Source organism: Cetorhinus maximus, chromosome 2 (assembly GCF_964194155.1).
Source record: "Cetorhinus maximus chromosome 2, sCetMax3.hap1.1, whole genome shotgun sequence".
Classification (NCBI taxonomy): domain Eukaryota; kingdom Metazoa; phylum Chordata; class Chondrichthyes; order Lamniformes; family Cetorhinidae; genus Cetorhinus; species Cetorhinus maximus.
Window position 1 is genome coordinate 8279058 of NC_135880.1, and position 15864 is coordinate 8294921.

Here is a 15864-nt window from a genome sequence, read left to right on the forward strand (position 1 = left end):
AGTTACTCCTCATGTCACCATTGCTTCTTTTGCCAGTTGATGTCCTCTGGTTCTCGATCCATCCACAAATGGGAAGAGTTTCTCCCTGCCTACTTTCCCCAGGCCCCTCATGATTTTGAACACCTGTGTCAAAAATCTCTTCAGGCCTCTCCTCTAAGGACAACAGCCTCAGCTTCTCCAATCTGTCCCAATCGTAATTGAAATTCCTCATCCCTGAAACCATTCCTGTAAATCTTTTCTGCACCCTCACTAATGCCTTCACATCCTTCCTAAAGTGTGGTGACCGGAACTGGATATAATACTCCAGCTGAGGCCAAACCAGTGCTTTACACAGGTGCAATGGTGGTTGTACTCATGTCTCTTTGGTCCTCCTTGAACCCACTGAACTCAGCAGGATTAGGTTCTTCCTATGGGGATAGACACACCTCATTTTAAAGACCTCAAACAAACCTTGTCAAAGACTACGCTTTTCTAGATCCAGCTCTCCAAGTCCATCATGATAGCCCAGGTCCTTCTCAGCCAGGTATTCTAGAAGCATAGCCTTAAGCCCAGAGCCTGTTCCACAACTCAAAGGGTTGGTCCATACCGTTTTCCCACCTTTGCTCCATATCATTGATACCTTTAACCAAAAATGTAGTTACTCCTGCAAGCTCCAACTGACCACCCCCCACCCCACCCCCGCTCCCCACTTCCAAAGCCTTATTACAAAGAGAATTTCAGATTTCCACTACCCTTGTGCACACTGACATCCCCATGGCTCTGATTTTAACGTGTGACAAGATGTGTATGCATGTTTTTTTTTAAAAACACACCGTCAATATTTTATATATAGATCAATAACATACAGAATATTGTTATATTCAATTGTATGATTTGTATAGTTGCATAATGTATATTTGCATGAACGAGGTTAAAAAGGTTTAAATTCCTCGCACAGATTCAGAGTTATTCACAATTCTGATACCCCTGGAAATAGTTTCCACCTAATCAATTCCCTTAATCCTCGTGAAGGCCTCAAACAAATCACCCAGAAGAATCACCAAGAAACTTCAAGCCTAGCCTATGCAATCTGTGCTCGGAATTCAACCCTTTTAACCTCGTTCGCACAAATATACATTACGCAACCATACAGATCCTGTTGCGTACATTTTTTGATCTATATATTAAATACTGGCAGTGTGTAAAAGCAACACGCACAGACCTTTTGCCACACCTTTGCTTCGTACGGCACCTCGAGTCAAATCAATGTGTACACTCAGCAAAACTAAAACTAAAGGAAAGACTTTGAAGTGAACTAACTATCAGAGCGTTCAAGACTGGAGGCAATTCAATTTCATGGTTCTGCGGATTAATTACTGGAGTTTCCGCCTGCTTAATGACTTTAATCAAGTGCACTTGATGGAGTTACTGACTTTGTAACTCCCTGCCAGCGACCTATTAACCAGAGATGATCTGTGAGGGGAGGGTGTGAAACAGCATAGCCCAAGAGCGCAACAAGAGCTAACAATCCCAAAGTAAGCAGTCCGTTTACTAATTTTAGCTGGCAGAGACACGGAATCTTCCTGGGTATTGGCCCTGGTCTGTCTGACATGTTCACCGTAGGGGGGTCACCTTTGTGATCCTGCATCATGGGAGCACGATCAAGAAAGGAAGGAGTAGAAACTCTGTTTTAAAGTGAAGGGCGCGGAATCTCCCCACTGACCTGAATCAGTAATCACCGCCGCATGATGGTAAACTCCACGTTCGTGATGGTGGTCAGGGGCTACTTTGTGGCTGTGGTGATGGTGTCCTTCTCCACGGTGGGCCTTCCCGTCTTTGGCACTGTTGCCTTTCCCGGGAGCCCCCAGGCTGCCATACCTCAAAACGTGGAGCCCAAAGTAAAGGCTGATGCTGAGCAGCACCACAGACGCGGCAATACGAACGCAAGACTCCCACTTCTGACGGGAAAGCGAGGAGCGCGTTGATGCCCTAAAAAATAAAGAAAACCATTGCTGTATTTAAGCCCAAATTGTGGGTTGGTGGGGAAGCCGGAGGGGGGGGGGGGGGGGGGGGGGGGGGGGGGTAAGGATAAGGGAGAACAAACGGAATCAGATATCACAGGAGATGACCATTTGAGCCTGTGCCCAGCTCCCGGAAAGAGCAGGTCCCACTGCCTCTTTCCACGTTCTTTCCCCTTCAGCCCTGAAAACGTTTCCCTTTTTAATTCCCTCGGAACATGACGTCTACTAAAATTCCCTCTTGAAAGATATTATTGAACCTGCTTCCACCGCCCTTTCAGGCAGCGCGCACCCCAGGTCATAACAACTCCGCTGCGTAAAAAGTTATTTTTTTTTTTAAATAAGGAAAACATGAAAAAAAAATAGAGCCTTGAACTGATTGCGCGTTCCCCTTTGTTCTAATTGCAGGCTGTAATTTTCACCACCACGTGGGTGTTTTAACCTCACTGTTGGGTTTCAGGCCAGTGTTAGTATTCCAACTTCCTGGCACCATCCTTTGCTCTGTTTATTGCATCTCGCTTGGTGAAACGTTCCAGAGCTCCCTCGCAGGAGCCACTTTCACACTGCATTGCAAATACACCACCAGACTGGCTCCTGCTACAAAGACAACAACAACCCCAAAGTAAGCAAGAGCTCGACAGGGAAGGGAAAAGGGAAAGAGAAAAAGAATCAATTTATACAGCGCCTTCACGGAGTCAGGCCATTTCCTGGCCAATGAAATATTTTTGCACGTAATCATTGTTGCCAATTTGTGCACGGCAAGCTCCCACAAACAGAAACGAGATAAATTAGCATGCGTTTAGAAACGAGACATATTTAGTGATTTTGGGTGAAGGGCAAATGGTGGCCAGGACACTGGGAAAACTCCCCTGCTGCTCTTATTCGCGATGGTGCCAGGGAATCTTTTATGTCTACCTGAGGGGGCAGAGGAGGACTCGGTTTGTCGTCTTAGCTGAAAGACAGCTCCCAAGGCAGTACAATACTCCCTCAGTCCTGCACTGGGAACATCAGCGGAGGTTATGAGCTCAAGTCTTTGCAGTGAGGCTTGAACTCACGTGCTTCAAATTCAGGGAAAAAAGGAGTATTAATGCCCTTGCAGTGGACGTAAAAGATCCCACAATAATGTTTCAAAGCAGAGGTGGTGAGTTCTGCTTTGAGGCTGAAATCTAATTGAATAGTTCAGGTGGTTTATATATAGCGAAGTCAATACCTGGGAGCATGTACAGGCTGGAATCTAATAGAGGAGTTTATATAATCGAAGGACTGTTATAGACATGGCAGCAATCTAATCAAGATAGTGCCATAAATCAGGAGAGCCAAGTTTGAATTGCTTATAGCCATTATGCAAAGTAAAATTTAATTGAGGCCTTGAAACCAGTCCACTGCACTGAACTTCAACAGGTGCATGGTTTGACGTGGGGTCTCTTATCCGGTGCATGTCGTTTCTGAGCTCAGCGGGACTGGTCAATAGTAGCTCAGCTCTCGGTGCAGATGGAGTCCCAATTTGTCAGGGAACCAGGATTATCAATGATAAAGCATTATTATTATTGATATCATTGAATCTGCTTCCACCATCCTTTCAGGCAGCGCATTCCAGGTCATCACAACTCTGCTGCGTAAAAATTTGTTTTTATTAAAACAGGTTTATTAAGAGACCATCTGCAATCAATTTCTGGAAAACAGCACCTGTGACAAACATATTGGTAAACTGCAGGACAGTAATTCCCTTGAAATATATCCAATGAGATCATTAAATAACAGCAGAGAGCCCAAGCCATTTATATAAATTAATTTGAACATAGGGACTGGCGGATGACTGAATTTCTCTGCCAGCCTGATGATATGTCATGGAAGATAAATTTTTGACATATCCATAGCCCATCATTTATTCCCCTAGGTTTGTGAAATCATCCTAAGTGAAAGATCAGGCCCCACTGTAAATCAAACCCTGGAGGACATTAGTGAACCAGACCAGAATTTTAGGACAATCAAGTAGGTATATATCTGGTCAGGATTACTGATACTAACATTTTATTCCAGATCCATTTAATGAACTGAGTTTAAATTTCCCAGCTGCTGTGATGGGATTTAAACTCGAGTCTCCAGATCATTAGTCGAGGCCTCTGGTTTGCCAGTCTAAGAATATGACCACAATGCTATCATATCCCAAAGGGAAAATCTTTGCAAAGTGATGCACTTTGAAAGAAACAACATGCAGACACGGTATAATCTAAATAAATTATACTATTTTGAGGCTGGTGCGAAAATAGAGGGGTTTGGGGGGTGCATATTCACAAATCTTCGAAGGTGATAGAATTTACATTTACATCTTGCCCTTTCTTTCTGTAGGATCAAGGTTTCAGTGTGCAATGTCCCCAAATTTCAACCCAGTAAAAGGAAAGTCCAGGTGAACGAGGCAACACCAAGCTTGGGACTAAAAACGCTACAGGTTGTAGGAGTGGCACAGTTCTGAGATCCAGAAAGAGTTACGTGTAGGAAATAGTGCAACGCAATTGGAACAAAATGCCCTTGCAGGATGTGTGCATAGGGCAAAGAAATGAAGATCAGTCTGAATGAAAGTGAAATTCAGGTTTAACATAGAAACCAACCCCGAGTTCCTCCTGATTGTCTGGTGGTTCCAGATGAAAGTGTGGAGAGCAGGATATAAATTCAGGATAGAATTCAAAGACTAGACAGATAATTTCCTCTTTTTCTTAAAGACTATTATTGTGATTAGCAGCCCTTCCTGAAATGTATACAGTGCTGTTCTTCTATAGAGAGTACAAGAATTAGGAGAAAAAGTAGGCCATTCATCCCCTTGGGCCTCTGCTCTTCCATTTGATAAGACCATGTCTGATCTGATTGTGGCCCCAACTCTACTTTCCTGTCTGTCCCCTATAACCCTTAACTCCCTTCTCGATCAAAAATCTGACTTACTCAGCCTTGAATGTATGAAATCCCCCAGCCTCCACTGCTCTCTGAGGAAAAGAACTCCACAGACTAATGACCCTCAGAACAAATTTCTCCTCATCTCCATCTTAAATGGGAGACCCTTATTTTTAAACTGTGTCCCTTAATTATAGACTCCCCACATGGGGAATCATCCTCTCAGCATTCATCCTGTCACCTTTCCTCAGGATTGCCTGTGATTCAATAAGATCATCTCTCATTCTTCTAAACTCCAATGGATACAGGTCCAACCTGCTCAATCTTTCCTCATAAGCTAAACCCTTCATCCCAGGAATCAGCTGAGTGAACCTTCTCTGAACTGCTTCTAATGCAATTATATGAAGGTTGCTTATTCAATGCTGGATTCCTGGTACAGATCCACATCTATTATTTACCAATGAATTTAATTTTTTCCTTTCACTCTGCATGTGTCAACAGTACGAAAGCAAACACTTCAATTGTACAAACCCTATTCATCTGCACTTTTAAACCTTTAGCCTTCACCAAATAAACTCCAATCACTTCAATCTGTGCCGACAAGGGTTTAATATCAGGTGGTTTGATTGCTATTTAACTTTGACCGCCTTATTTACACCATCTTCAGTCTTGGACACACAATCACTCAATTCCCTGGTCATAACATCAGCGTTCCTCTTCCTTTGGCAAAGCACTAGGATAGGAAGCTGAAAGGGACAGGAAAATATAACTGAAAATGCTATAATGCTGAAATAAACACAAGAAATGCTATAAATTACACAGGTGGCAAACAAAAAGACAGACATGCATATACAGCCAATGAAGTACTTTTGTATTGTAGTCACTGTCAGAATTTAGGAAACTCAGCAGCTAAGTTGCGTATGGTAAACTCCCACAAATAGCGATGCGACAATGACTAGCATATCTGCTTTTGTGATGTTGATTGAGGGATAAATAATGGCCAGGAGAACAGGGAAAGCTGCCTTGCTCATCTTCAAAATAATGCCATGGATCTTTCACATCCACCTAAGCAGGCAAATGGGGCCTCAGTTAGAACCTCATCTGATGGACAGCACCCACAATACAGCACTCCCTCAGCACCGCACTGGGGTATCAGCCTCGATTTCTGTGCTCACATCCTGGAGTAGAACCCCCTGTGATTCACAGGTGAGGGTGCACTCTTGCTGTCCACTGAGCCATGGCTGGCACAGGTATCTGCAAGGAGCTAAGACAGGTTAATATTTTGGGTAGAAGTGTTTCATCACATCTGCACTGGCTGTTCACACTGGCCTGACTGCTCTTTTTTAGAGATGCTGTGTATTCTGTTTTTCCTGATCTTAGTGGACACTGGTTGGTTCCACAGCCATCGTCCAGTGACCATCATGCCTATTTGCAGTGCCACTTGGGGAGAGGACTCATGAGGTTACAAAGGGGTTGACCAAACTCTTTCCATGAACTGCTCGGACACTAGGCAAACAAAGTTAAAAGTCAGGAGATTTTTAGAAGTGTGAAAGGAAGTCAGGCAGAAGTCATTTCGGTGTCTCTTATTCTAATTAAAGGACCTGCTTAGGAACAGGAGTAGGCCATTCAACCCCTGGAGCTTGACAGCCACACTCTTGCACACTACAGAAGTGGATTTGGGGGTTGATCTATCACAGCATGTGGATAAAATAAGGGTCATCACTAAAAGATTTTAACATCATTTATAGCAGATGACACCAAACATTATTAGAGAGGCACAGAGTATAAAAGCAAGGAGGTTATGGTGAGTCTTTACAAAGCACCGGTTCGGCCCCAACTGGAGAACTCTATCTAATTCTGGGCACCCCTAAAGGTGGTTGTGAATGCATTGGAGAAGGTGCAGAAAAGATTTACGAGAATGGTTCCATGGATGAGAGACTTCAGTTACGTAGATAGATTGGAGGAATTGAGGCTATTCTCCATGGAGAAGAGAAGTTTGAGAGAGGTTAGATAAAAGTGTTCAAAGTCATGAGGGGCCATGGGCAGGGTAGGTAGGGGGAAATTGTTCCCATTCGCACAAGGATTAAGAACCAGTGGAGGAAGGTTGGGTGGCAAAAGAACCAAAGGCGACTGGAGGAAAAACTCTCATCCAGTGAGTGTTCAGGATCTGGAACCCACTGCCTGAAAGTGAGAATGGAGGCAATTCAATCACAGTTTTCAAAAGGGGAATTTGATAATTACCTGAAGAGAAAAAAATTGGCAGGGCCATAAGGAAAAGAGAATGGGACTAGCTGAGTTGTTCTTGCAAAGGACCAGCAAGGACACACTGGGCCGAATGGCCTCCTGTGCTATAACCATTCTCTCTCATTGCCATCTTTGGGGAACCTTGCTGTACTGTAATGGACTGCTGTGCTTTGCTACAATTTATTTTAATGACGCTTCTAGAGTGCTATGCAGCACTTGGGATGTTCTAAGGTCATGAGATGCTACATATACCCAAGTTCACACTTACAGGTAGGTAGATATGTACAAGGCGACTATTCTAGTGCACCTTTACATTTTGTTAACTTTGGATGAGCACAAGATAGACTGCGAGCCACTTACAAAAGCCTAATTCATAAAGTTTTGACATTAATCTTGTTGCTAATGCCGTTGAAATGAATTGGAAAATGTCGACAGTAAAAGAAAATGTCAGAAATCAGATGTATCAGAAAGACTGTGCCATCGTTTAAGTCTGGGAATTTAAACTGTATCATGTTAGAACTTTATAACCTAAACTATAATCTTTTATGTTAAAAAAACATTTTCTTCATTTTCCACTTGTTTTGCTAACACTTCCTCAGCCCTCTCATGGTTCATATTTATCCCTCAAACAACATTCATTAGAAACAGATTATCTGATCATTCTGCTTTGAGATCTTGTTGTGCACAAAATTGGCTGCCATGTTTCCTACATTACAACAGCGACTACACTTCAAAAGCTCTGCATTGGTCTTAAAGTATTTTGGGATGTAGGGGGGTTGTGGAAAGTACTATAGAAATGCAAGTCTTTCTTACAGGTGTGCAGCTCGGTAGTACGTTCATGTCTAAATACCAATATGACTTTCTTTGGGTTTGGGAAGGAGTGGGTGAGGATTGCAGACTCTGGAGCGTAAATCTTACTGCCTGGCGTTATTTCCTCCTATTTCCATTCTGTTGCACCGCTTACTCAGTAGGATTTCATTCCATGCAATAACCTGGTGCAATTTCATGGTATTAGCATACAGCTATGTTGACACATGGAGGTAAACAGGCCAAAAGGGTATGTGTAACATAGAATTTACAGCACAGAAATAGGTCGTTATTTGGTTTTTTTGGGCATCTCCAGTGCCAGAGACCAGAACTGTGCAGAGTTAGAGCTAGGAGTTTGAAAACCAGACTCTCTCAGCATACTTACCTCTAAGTGACATTACTACATCATCACCCAGTTTTTAAGCACCTAACCGGACATCAAAAACCTGAGTTTTTTAAAACGGAAATCTAATTTCCATCCTCTTACTTACCTGTATTTCTGTGCTGTAGCCTGGAGATATTAATAAGTCTTTCAGTGGAGATGCTAAACTGAGGCCAGCCCGCGCTCTCAGGTGAACTGCAAACTATCCCACGGCATTATTTCGAAGAGGAGAAAGGGAGTTTTGCCCCTCGTGTCCTGGCCAATATTCATCCTTCAATCAACATCACAAAGACAGATTACCTGACCATTGTTGTCCGTGGGAGATGGATGTGTGTAAACTGACTCCTGTGCTTCCTTCCTTAAATTCCTTGATTGAAACTTACAGAATACTGAAAGGCCTGGATAGAGTGGACGTGGGGAAGATGTTTCCATTAGTAGGAGAGACTAGGACCCGAGGGCACAGCCTCAGAGTAAAGGGAAGACCTTTTAGAACAGAGATGAGGAGAAACTTCTTTAGCCAGAGAGTGGTGAATCTATGGAATTCATTGCCACAGAAGGCTGTGGAGGCCAGGTCATTGAGTGTATTTAAGACCGAGATAGATAGGTTCTTGATTGGTGAGGGGATCAAAGGTTACGGGGAGAAGGCGGGAGAATGGGGTTGAGAAACTTATCAGCCATGTCTGAATGGTGGAGCAGACTCGATGGGCCGAATGGTCTAATTTCTGTCTTATGGTCTTAAAAGTGACTAAACTTCAAAAAGCACTTCATTGGCTATAAATCATTTTGGAATGTCCTGAGGTCATGAAAGCTGCTATATAAATGCATGTTCTTTCCTTATCTTTAGGAAGCTACAACAGGGAGCTGAGTGACATGCAACAGTGCTGTAGAAAGATTCGGCAGTCCTCACCGTCCCATCCCATCCTGATGGTCCCCACGGTGCTATTCAGTGCAAAGCAGGAAGCTATCCCGGCGCCCTCGCCAACAATCGGCAGCGGCAACAAAACAAATCTGAGGATAAGGTCACTGTCCGGCCTTCATACTCTTTCCTACTACAGGGTTGTGTGTGTCAAATACAGCAAAAAAAGGCCAAGGCAATATCAGTAATACACAAAGCACCGGTGTAATCTACATAGGGACACGTCATTGTGCTTTTTAATTCCTAGTCTGGTTCAGAGCTTGGTGGGCTATTCTGTAAGGACGTGCACCTTGCTACCACAGGAGCAGTTGAGGCAAATAGTATCATTTAAGGGGGAGCAAGGAGGTGAGGGCAAATGGAACAGAGTTGTGTTGATGGAATGAGATGAAGAGGACTAGGAGGCAGCATAAATACCAGGACAGGCCAGCTGGTCTGAATGGCCTGCGATCTGGGCTTTAAAATTTTTAAGTAGAATTGGGTAGAATTAAGACACTAAAGGAGAAGCAGTTCTGATTGCTGCCTCCGGAGGCAGCGTATCAGCAGTGTCACTCTTGACGTGGGCGCAGTCATTGCTTTCTGGTGGCTGAGTGCCCAGCTGAGTGACTCACACTGGCCTAGCAAAGCTGATAAAGCACAAATAAACAAGACACGGGGTTCGAACATGGCCCCTTAAGGAGGTGCTGAGCTCCACACACTGCAATGCCCGTTATCCCACCTTCCATCCATATTCCTGGATACACTTATCCAACGAAAACAATCGATCGAATCGGGATCTTTTATTTAAAGATAGAAGCTTTAGCAATTCTAATCCATAAGTGACCAGATTTATCGAATTCATTTCATAGCTCGCGACGATGGGATTTGAGCTCTTTCCATGACTAGGTTCCGAGTTCATAACCGCAAAACTACCACGGCCTCAAGGGCGACTTGATAGAAGTTTACAAAATTATGAGTGGCATGGACAGAGTAGATAGTCAGAAGCTTTTTCCCGAGGTGGAAGAGTCAATTACTTGGGGTCATAGATTTAAGGTGACAGGAGAAAACTATAGAGGAGATGTGCGGGGCAAGTTTTTTACGCAGAGGGTAGTGAGTGTCTGGAATTCGCTGCCAGAGGAGGTGGTGGAAGCAGGTACGATAGTGGTGTTTAAGAGGCAGCTTGACAAATACATGAATAGGATGGGAATAGAGGGATACGGACCCCGGAAGTGCAAAATGTTTTAGTTTGACAGGCAATATGATCGGCGCAGGCTTGGAGGGCCGAAGGGCCTGTTCCTGTGCTGTACTTTTCTTTGTTCTTTGTTGCCAGCTCTAGTTGGGCATATTCTTAAAGACTTTCCCCTTACAATCTCCTTCCCTTCATACTCTCACATCACACTTCAGCAATACCCAACCTTGCAACACAACTTTCCCAAAAAGACTCTTCATTACTCCACTACAAAGAATATGTTCAAAGAAAATTAGAAAAAAATACTTTTTTCCTCATAATTGAATACATTTAAAGACTGAGATAGACAGATTTTTGGTATCTCAGGGAATCAAGGGATATAGCAAATGGGTGAGAAAGTGGAGTTGAAGCCCAAATTCAGCCATGATCATACTGAATGATGGAGTAAGCTCAACGGGCTGTATGGTCTACTCCTGTTCTGATTTCATGCGTTCTTAGGTACAACACTTTAAGCAGCGCATCACCCTCTCTCGCTCTGTACCATGTAGGACAACAAGGGCAGTAGATAGATGGGAACACCACCACCTGCAAGCTCCCCTTCAAGTCACTCACCATCCTGGCTTGGAAATATATCACCGTTCCTTCACTGTCGCTGGGTCAAAATCCTGGAACTCCCTCCCTAACAGCACTGTGGGTGTACCTACACAACCTGGACTGCAGCGGTTCAAGAAGGTGGCCCACCACCACCTTCTCGAGGGCAGTTAGGGATGGGCAATAAATGCTAATCAATGACATCCACATCCCAGGAAAGAATAAAAAAAGAGTCACTCAACTCCTGACTTTCCAAAGCTTGTCTGCTATCCATAACGCACAAGTCAGGAGTGTGATAGAATACTCTCTACTTGCCTGGATGACGACAGCTCCAACACCACAAGAAACTTGACACCATCCAGGGCAAAGCAGCCCGCTTGACTGGCGCCTCATCCACCATTTTAAATATTCACTCCCTCCACCGCCGTGCATAATGACAAGAGTGTGCACCATATACAAGAAACACTGAAGCAACTTGCCTAGGTTCCTTAATTGTACTTTCCAAACCCACAACCTTTATCATCTAGCAGCAGACACATGGGAACACCACCGCCTGCAAGTTCCTTCCAAACCCCACACAACTTCCTGATTTGGGACTATATAAGAAAATTCTAGAAAGTGAAATCACTCATTTTGTTTCAACATTGTGAAGCATTTTTATGTTTGCCACTCCAAGTCGTGTTCATAGAACAGGAATAGGCCATTCAGCACCTTGAGCCTGTTCTGCCTGTGCTTCTGCTTGGGTGTGTACTCTCATCTGATTGAGGAAACTGTAGCTTTCAGCCACACTCCAGGACTTGCGCACAATCTAGAGAAGGTGGTGGTGAACCACCTTCTTGAACCACTGCAGTCCATGTGGCGTAGGTACACCCACAGTGCTGTTAGGGAGGGAGTTCCAAAATTTTGACCCAGCGACAGTGAAAGAACAGCGATATATTTCCAAGCCAGGATGGTGAGTGACTTGAAGGGGAACTTGCAGGTGGTGGCGTTCCCATCTATCTGCTGCCCTTGTCCTCTTAGGTGGTAAAAATCACAGGTTTGCATGCTGCTGTTGAAGGTGCCTTGGTGAGTTGCTGCAGTGCATCTTGAATATCTCAGAATGGTTACAGCAGAAAATGAGGCCATTCAGCCCATTGTGTCTGTGCTGGCCCGCTGAAGGATATGGTACATACTGCTGCCACTGTCAGTAGGGGAGGGAGTGAATGTTTGTGGGTGGGGTGACAATCAAGCGGGCTGCTTTGTGCTGGATGCTGTCAAGCTTTATGAGTGTTGTTGGAGCTGCACTCATCCAGGCAAATAGAGAGAATCCCATCACACTACTGACTTGAGCCCTGTAGATGGTGGACAGGCTTTGGGTAGTCAGGAGGAGAGTTACTTTCTACAGAATTCCAAACCTCTGACTTGCTCTTGTAGCCACAGTATTTATATGGCTGGTCCATTTCAGTTTTCGGTCAATGATAATCCCCAGGATGTTGATAGAGGAGGATTCAGCGATGGTAATGCCATTGAATGTCAAGGGGTTTTGGTTAGATTCTCTCGTTGGAGATGGCCTTTACTTGGCACTTGTGAGGCATGAAGGTTACTTACCGCTTGGCAGTCCAAGCCTGGATATTGTCCAGGTCTTGCTGCATATGGACATTGACTGCTTCAGCACCTGAGTTGCAAATGGTGAACATTGTGCAAACATCAGTGAACATCCCCACTTCTGACCTTATGATGGAGGGAGATCATTGATGAAGCAGCTGAAGATGGTTGGGCCAAGGACACTACCCTGAGGAACTCCTGCAGCAATATCCTGGGACTGAGATGATTGGCCTCCAACAACCACAATCATCTTCCTTTGTGCTAGGTATGAATCCAACCAGTGGAGAGTTTTCCCCAATGCCCATTGACTTCAATTTTGCCAGGGCTCCTTGATGCCACTCGCAATCAAATGCTGCCTTGATGTCAAGGGCAGTCACTCTCACCTCACTTTGATTTCAGCTCATGTCCATGTTTGGACCACGGCTAGAATGAGGGCAGAAGCTGAGTGGCCCTGGCCGATTCCAAACTGAGCGTCTGTGAGTAGATTATTGCTGTGTGAGCGCCACTTGATAGCAAAGTAGGAGGTGTCATCGACACGGCCGACGATCAAGGGTAGGTTGATGGGGCAGTAACCGGCCTCTTCTTAATCTCTCCTCCTTCCACCCTATCACAGACTTTTGCTTCTGTTCTTTCCACCCTTCCCCTTTTCTTTGCCTCTGTGCTTTCTTAAATACCTGTTACATCTCTAACTTCTTCCATTTTGATGAAAGGTCATCGACCTCAAACATCAACTCTGTTTCTCACTCCTCAGGTGCAGACTGATCCTGAGTATTTTCAGCATTTTCTGTTTTTATTTTAGATTTGTCTCAGCGGGTTCAAGAGGCCAAATGGCCTACTCCTACTCCAATTTCTTATTTTCATATTTGCTTACTTCCAGCATCACAAATATTTTTTTGCTACTGGCATATATCTCCTGTTTATTGTGACACTTGAGAAAAGCACCCAGGCTCACATTTCACATAAATCAAGCTATTCCCAATCTGCCCAGCACCTTATAGCTCCAACCCCACAAGCAGATGCTCAGGGAAGCTTGCAATTTAATCCCTCCCTAGCTTTAAGCAATGCTATAAATCATCGGAGCATAACGCTAGTACACTGATGCAGGAAGTTCCTAGGTCAGCCGACTACTAACCGCTTCCGGCAGCTGCTGTATGCAATGCCAGGTCTGTCCAAGCTGTGACAGGTTAAAGGTATCCACTACGTGTGTGAACAGCCATTTTATGGCTTCCACTGCTTTAATTTAGCAACACAAGTTCCCCCCTCCCCCCCAAATGAGCTTCCATGAATTGACAACTGGCCATTTTCCTACGAGTGAGCGGTGTCACTGTATCGTACAGGGCTGAAGGCAACCATTCAACCCATCATCAACAGCCTGCATTTCCATAATGCCTATAACCGAGTAAAACATCCCAAAGTGCTTTCCGTGTGGGGCCTTGTGGTGGTGCTTTTGCAATGACATAAACAGTCCCATCCTCAGTGATGGCGAACCCCAGCATATGAGTACAGAAGTCAAGGCTCTTTCAAAAAGAGTTATCAAAATTAGTCCCCCTTTTCTCTACTCGTTCCCTGTCAGCCTAACCGCCTCCACTTGATACTCAACAGTATCACCCACATCAAATCCCACCATCGCCATTGACTGGAAATGCAACTGGGTCAGCCACACAAACGCTTTGTTTACAAGAGCAGGTCAGAGGCTGGGCATTCTATGGTGAGTAACTCACCTCCTCCTGACTCCTGAAAACCTGTCCACAAGGCACAGGTCAGGAGTGTGACGGAACACTCTCCGCTTGTCTGGGCGACTGCAGCTCCCACAACACTCGAGAAGCTCAAAACCACCCAGGACAAAGCAGCCCGTTTGATTGGCACATCACATTAAGCATTCACTCCCTCCACTACCGATGCACAGTTGCAGCGGTGTGTCCCACCTACAATAGGGGTGGGAAACCCAAAACCCCTGGCCGACTCTGGTCCGCAGCAAGATTTCTAAAATTTAAAACTAGCTCCGACGTTTTGTGCAGAGTCTGAATACAGTACCAGATTTTTCTATTGCCGAAATGAGTGAGACAACAAAAAAAAAAGAGTCTCTATTTTTAGTGAGATCTGTACAAGCTCATCATGACAGCATAGTCGCTCATTCGTCTCTGTTACTGACCACAATGGCGCGTGAAAACAATTAAGTCCCAGGTGAACTTTAGGACAGTGTTAGACTTTTGGGTTGGGAAACCTGCCATCTAATTTAAACAAAAGAACACCACCAGGAATGCTGAGAAACAAGATCTTTGACTATGGTTGCTGTTCTGTGGGAAGAGCTCAAATCAGCAGATTACAAGTTGACAATGCAGTTTGATGTACTAAATCTCCAGCCAAACTGATTTGTGTGTGTGTGTGTGTGTGTGTGTGTGTGGCCTGCGACTGATTTTGTCGATGTGTGAATGGCCCACCCCTATAGGCAAGATACACTGCAGAAACTCACTAAGGCTCCTTCAACAGGCCCTTCCAAACCTGTAACGTCTACCAACAAAGAAGTAGAAGGGCAACAGGTGGGCTGGAACACCACCAGGTTTCCCTCCAAGCCACACACCATCATGATTTGAACACATAATCGGCCGTTCCTTCATCGTCGCTGGGTCGAAATTCTGGAACTCCCTCCCCAGCAGCACCATGAGCGTACCTTCTCCGCAAGGACTGCAGCCGTTCAAGGCAGCAGCTCACCACCACTTTCTCAAGGGTGATTAGGGATGGGTTACAAATGCTGACCCACGCGACAAATGCCAGCGTCCCGCGAATAGATAAACAATTTTAAAATTTGCAACACAGGCCAGGGGGGAGATGCAAGGATGGGATTTACTGTGTGTGCAGCAGTCAGACATTTATGGGCCCACAGCTTAGAACCGTCAGCACACAACGAGAAGCCATTGCAATCTGATGGTTCGCACCCGCCTGATAAATTAGTGAAAGAAATCAAATTAAATTGAAATGGCTACAATCACGTGAAATTTATTGCAATCATTACTGAAAGACAGCAGTTTAAAATCCTTATCTCTCTGCAAGCAGATTACTACCGAGGGCCAGACTGCAAATACTTAGTCCATTTGCATTCTCCACACAATGACACAACACAGGTTACCATTGGCTCTGGGTTAAACATAGAAGATAGGAGCTGGAGTAGGTCCTTCAGCTCTTCGATTTTGTTTTATGATTTTTATTTTTATGACTCCGCCATTCAATATGACCACAGCTGATCCTCTACCTCAACACCATACTCCCACTCTCTCCCCATACCCCTCAGCAC

At 44.7% G+C, this 15864-nt stretch overlaps 2 protein-coding genes across 4 annotated transcripts in view; both read right to left on the minus strand.

The window, feature by feature from the left end:
• Positions 1-15864, minus strand: part of LOC144692089 (uncharacterized) — a 981581-nt gene that overhangs the window by 663151 nt on the left and 302566 nt on the right. The gene's annotated exons all lie outside the window — the stretch shown is intronic.
• Positions 1-15864, minus strand: part of ggt6 (gamma-glutamyltransferase 6) — a 54140-nt gene that overhangs the window by 8475 nt on the left and 29801 nt on the right. For 2 of the 3 annotated variants that reach the window (XM_078560613.1, XM_078560606.1), the window contains exon 2: positions 1703-1968. The exons of the other annotated variant lie outside the window; for it this stretch is intronic. In XM_078560613.1, the coding sequence (XP_078416739.1) occupies positions 1703-1968 (266 nt within the window). The remainder of the gene's footprint in view (positions 1-1702; positions 1969-15864) is intronic. 3 annotated transcript variants of the gene reach the window in all.